The sequence below is a fragment of the Stylophora pistillata genome, chromosome 10 (assembly GCF_964205215.1).
Source record: "Stylophora pistillata chromosome 10, jaStyPist1.2, whole genome shotgun sequence".
Classification (NCBI taxonomy): domain Eukaryota; kingdom Metazoa; phylum Cnidaria; class Anthozoa; order Scleractinia; family Pocilloporidae; genus Stylophora; species Stylophora pistillata.
The window spans coordinates 10,104,548-10,109,930 of NC_142528.1; the positions used below are offsets into that span (position 1 = coordinate 10,104,548).

Here is a 5,383-nt window from a genome sequence, read left to right on the forward strand (position 1 = left end):
CGCCTCTATCGCAGGCCTCTGAAAGACTCCTGAGTGACTTGGTGGAGCCATTTAGATCGAGAAATCAAAGCACTGACGCGGATGACAGAAGTTGGAACTCTCCCTCAATCAAAGGCTTTATGTTGAATGGCATAGTAGGGAAGACAGAAAGCTATGAAGTGTGTCCTTCCCTCATTACAATCGAAACCGATTGGTTATCACCATTGATTCTTATTGAAATCAGATTAAAGCAATAATGTACCAAAGCATTTGATGAAGTATTTTGAGCTACAATTATCGCAAAAAGTATAACGTGTTAAGAAACTTTGGGAATCTAATTTTTGTGTCTATGACAACAATAATAACTTCATATGTCATCGAGTCCTCAACGTACATATATCTTCTAGAGATCACCTATAGAAACATGGCGGCGTTAATCATCGCGTTCGAGCCTGTTCTGTCCTGGTGAAAGAAGCCAGTGATATTTGGCTGACGATCAGACTAGATCACTTTTCAGTGACTTAGTAACCTATTCTTGAGAGACCGATTCGGAGGAAACTTGAAAAACTCAGCGAGATCAAAATGAATTCTTATGACTAATAAAGCAGCTTTCAATTGAGTGTTGAAAAACCAAACCAAAGTAATCACCCGACCAATCATGATCAAAGGTTACATTTTCATTAACCAATGAAAACTCGAAATAAAACAGGCAACCTGCTTGAATCGAATCGCGGGAAAACACGAGTGATCAAGTTGGAATTGGTCTTGGTTTTGCATTTGATTGGTTGACATGGTGGCGGGCGCGAGTTTTCTGGACTAATCACACAGCGAATTAGAGCAAAACCAATGCAATCTAGGATCATTTTCGATGCTCAGTTGAAAACTGCACGCTCTGTATCGATGTTAGATCAGACTAACTAGTGTGAGTCAAGACTTGTGAATACAGGGAATGTACCCAAAATATCTAACGTACATAAATTTTCCAGAAATCACCGGCAGACACTGCATGTGCGAAATCGTCGCAGTCAAATCGTTGTTGCGATGGCTGAATATTCCAGTGATAAGTCCCCCAGACGAGCACAACATGATCGTACAATCTGTCCTCATTGCGATCAGAAGAGCTCCATGTACCAACATTGTGCGTGTTAGTGCCCTCGGCCCCCCACTTTTGGCAGACATTGGCTAATTTTGAGTCGTCGTCTTCCATTCTGACAAAAGATTCACACGAGTATGGAAGCACATCTGTCTGACCGCTGAAGTACTGGACCACTGCTTCTCCAAAGCTATTGGGGGCTGTGGTTACGTGGAACCTACGCTTCAATCGTTTGCTGCAGTGGAATCTCAGCTGAGTGAAATTCAAGTGTGTTCTGAGCTCATTCATGGCCGTTTTTGCCAGCAACATGTTGTTCTTATGATACTTGCTGATAGCATGGTACGACCTCTCAAACAACAAGGCAACGGAACTGCGTCTTGAGCTGGCCATTACAAGGTTGGAAACAAGAAGCCAGCCTCCTGAAACAGCAAAAACTTCCTTACAACTTTGCTCATCGCCGAAATGTCTACGCCTCCGGTCTTGAACAATAGCAATATGTTTTTGCGGGTATATGCTCAGTTTGTGGGAAAATAGCGTTAGTTTGTAGTATGTAAATTTTAAAAGATGGCATCGTAGGGGGAAAAGGCGCTGAATTTGCTATCTGAAAAATGTGCCATTCGTTGGGCACATACAGGCCTAGGGTAGTCACAACCCCGGCGCCTTCGATATATTTATGCTCATAGATAGTGAGGAAAAGAGTTTTGATAAAGCATGTGAGGAAAAGAAACTTTTATGATTAGTCGTAAACTAGAAAAGTGAAAAACGATTTTTTCCCGAAAGATTCGCTTACTAAATAACAGGAGGGAACGAAAGCACAGAGGTTGTTTTAGAGGCAAGCGGAGGTCGATACTTAAAATTTCTTTTCCCTTGCGTTTGCTACATATCGTTAGTCTGAAGAGCCATGATGTCATTTGGTTTAAGATGCTTAAACACTTTCCAATAACCGTTGATGTCAGAGCAGGCCGGACGAAGTGTTCATTTCATAACACTTACTCGTTCAACTCGGGCCGAAAAATAATACACAATACATCTATCGCTCACCTCCGTCAGTTGACATGTCACAGTAGACCTTCAAAGGGCTTCCATTGTTTTCAGGGTCGATCCAGTACTCCCCATCTCCTATGGAGTCCCCTATGTCCAGAATCACCTTACATGAGCGAGCAGGATGCTGGGAACTTGAACCTTTCTTAGCTACCAAAAAATTATAAAGTACAATGCAACCTTCATTTGAAAATCTCTATAATGGAACCCTTTCTTATTTTTTGCCCCAATTCCACAATAATGTTCAAGAGTGCAAGGTAAGTTAAAATAAAATGGTATACGAAGTTGAGTAGGTGAGGGCGAGTTAAATATAAAACTGCCTGAGGAAACGCCAGAAATTTTAAATATTTTCCATCCACCGAAACGTTCATTCATGTATTTTTACAGGCAAAAGTTTAAAGTTTTAAAAGAAAAGGCACTCTTGAATGGAACCAGTCTTCCTACAAAATGACACCATTATAGTCGGGTGGGATGTTGGTCGCGCTTATTTCCTCGCCTTTGCTATTATCCTTGAAATCATGCCGGAATAATATAGAGGCCAGTATACATATTACACGAAAAATCCAATCACTAAATCCAATCACTAAAAAGGAAAAAAAACATATATTTTGCGATGATTACATGGCTCGTCAAAGTTTCAACAGTACTTACGTGTTTGACACCATCTTCCTTTGTATCTGGGATGACATTGAACTGCCGTTGTTTGTTCTTCTCGCGGTTCATGAGAAACATCGACACAATTACCCTAGTAGATAGATGAATTGATTCAAATTTTAGCCACACTTGGATTCAAAATGAATATACGTAATATGAAAACTAAACTTTTGACTTACCTGAATTGAGCCATAGTACGTAGATCCTTTCTTTCGTTTAAAATCACCTGGCCTCGTCTGTCGGCTTTTGTTGTTCAGCTCACAAACACACTTACCCGTATCATTGCCATTGGGATGAACATTACACGACTTGCAACGTCGGTTTCCAATACATTTTAGGTGACACTCGAAATCATCAAAAACATCAGTTTTGTCGATGACATGACCGAGTAAGGCAAAATCTGTTAGGAAACATTTGCAGGTGGAAATTGCTGATGCAGAAACAAAAGAAACGAAAAATATAGAGAAGCTCATCGGAAGAGTATTACTTACCCACTTGAGTTTCTAAAACGCTTGCACAAAAGTCTCTGTTCGCCACTACGAACACCAGGAATACATTGAGGGTCACAAAGGCAAACTGAGTCAGCCACGAAGCGTGCATGTCGTTGTCAAATACTTGACAAACAGACGGCAAACAAATTTGGTCGTCGTCGCCTGTTGCCTGCGATACAGGAAGCTTAGCTTATTTATTATTGATCAATGATTTAATAAACCCCGCATGTAAGCGTCTCAAAACCAGTTGAAGAAAGGGTTCTAATTAAAACAACATTAAAACAAGCTTAACAACTCTGTGTAATTATGAAATAAAGGCTGAGAGTTTCGAAAGAAACTGTTTGGGGCTGCGTCGGTGGAAGTAACGAAATAATTAGGATATATCAAAAAAGTTGAAATGGTAAATTGGCCACCGTAACGATTACAAAAGCTGACGTTTCGAGCGTTACCCCTTCGCTCCGACGAAGGGCTAACGCTCGAAACGTCAGCTTTCGGTAATCGTTACGGTGGCCAATTTACCATTTCAACTTTTTTGATATATCCTAATTAATAGTCGCCACAAAATTAATCTATTTTAGCTATGAGAATTTTGGAGAATAAACTCGTCTTTGTCAACATCCTCACAATGGATTGGACAAAGTTGTTGAATAGGGGAGACTTAATTAGTTTATCATCGGCAACATCAGCTTGGTTCATGACGTGGCCACGTAAGGCGAAATTTGTACAAAATAATTCCATGTGTAAATTGTTGATGGCGGAACAGTGACCATAAAACATAGAAGTTTATTCTGGGTTTATTACTTACCAACTTGAGTTTTAACACCGCTTGCAGCAAAGTCTTTGTTCGCTACAACGAGCAAACCCATTAGGAAAGTTTTTTTTCAAAAAAATCATAAATGCCAACTGGGTCCGTGACTAAGCTTGCGTGTTGTTTGCTTCAATGCAAATCTTTCTTGATTTTTACTTTTTTCAACTTTCCCGCGGATCATCACGTCGAAGCTGCTAAGGCCTTCGACATAGTTGACTGTAAGACGAAGTTCAGATTATCTTTTACTGATGACAGATGAGAGCCATGCGCGCATACATTCAGTCTAAAACGCAGTCGGAGATGGAGTCTATGATTATTAGCAACAATCATAAAAACTCCTTATTTGTATCACAATGAAATAACGTAAGAGGCAAAACTATGCAAGTCTCACGATTTGACATTCTCCCCATCAGTTCTCTTTGTTATTTTAATTCTCAAAAAGAATCGACGTTATTGTGTGATGGGCACCAAAACGTTATTAGGGACCTTACGCAACCACGACGGCGACGGCAACGAGGACGTGGAAAGACAAGAGATCTAATTGGCAGAACAATAGCTCAGTACGTGCGTTTTGAAACTTTGTACATTTCTTAGTCGTCCTATGCAAAACAACAACGTGAAATCGCCAAAATTTGCGTCGTCTGCAAACCGAAACCGCGACGGCAAAATTATTTTAATGTCCGTTTGGAACTCAACGCTACTTTTATGCTGAAGTTGAGCTGTGGCGCCGTATAAGACAGTAAGCTCCTGCAACCATTTTTGAAATCCTAACTAAGAGTAGAAATTCATTTTTTAATCGCAGTCTTTCTTGGCGTTGCCGTCCTGATTGCGTAAGGTCCCTATTATTATGTTGCTCTGTGAATCTGCAAGAAAATCAGCTTAATCTACGTGCAGGATATGTCGTTGTTTGTTCTCTCGGTATCGATGTCTGTTTGTAAAGTAAACATTTTCTTGTACTCTCTGTTCACCGTTCCTTTAGCTTTAGCTTAACTTTAACTTTCCTATACCTTGGTATGAGTCACTCTGAAGGAAATCAGTTCATTTCTATCACTCGTATTCAAGTAATATAACAGGAAGACATTTATCGTTACCGCCGGACTGGCCATAGCAATCTTCGAGAAAGGCTGCCCATTTCAGTGCTAAGCAGAAGGCCTACCTAGAAGAGAAATTTAAAATAGGAGAACAGACTGGGTTCAAAGCAAATCTGGCACAGGTTTCTCAAGATATTTCATGCAAAACATGAAGATGGCGCCGCGGATTCAATGTGGATGAATTCCTAGCGCCACAGCAAATAAAATATTTTTTCTTAAGAATTGC

The 5,383-nt window shown here is 40.3% G+C and overlaps 1 protein-coding gene across 1 annotated transcript in view; it reads right to left on the reverse strand.

Moving 5' to 3' along the window:
* LOC148721766 (uncharacterized) overlaps positions 1 to 4,269 on the reverse strand; it is a 5,497-nt gene extending 1,228 nt beyond the window's left edge. Inside the window, exons 1-6 of the mRNA XM_088735134.1 lie at positions 4,064 to 4,269; positions 3,259 to 3,427; positions 2,947 to 3,167; positions 2,765 to 2,858; positions 2,114 to 2,263; positions 1 to 1,491 (exon numbers count right to left, since the gene is read on the reverse strand). The exon at positions 1 to 1,491 is cut by the window's left edge and continues 1,228 nt beyond it. Coding sequence (XP_088591260.1) covers positions 944 to 1,491; positions 2,114 to 2,263; positions 2,765 to 2,858; positions 2,947 to 3,167; positions 3,259 to 3,367 — 1,122 coding nt within the window. The 5' untranslated portion in view covers positions 3,368 to 3,427; positions 4,064 to 4,269 and the 3' untranslated portion in view covers positions 1 to 943. The remainder of the gene's footprint in view (positions 1,492 to 2,113; positions 2,264 to 2,764; positions 2,859 to 2,946; positions 3,168 to 3,258; positions 3,428 to 4,063) is intronic.
* Between the last annotated feature and the right edge of the window lie 1,114 nt (positions 4,270 to 5,383).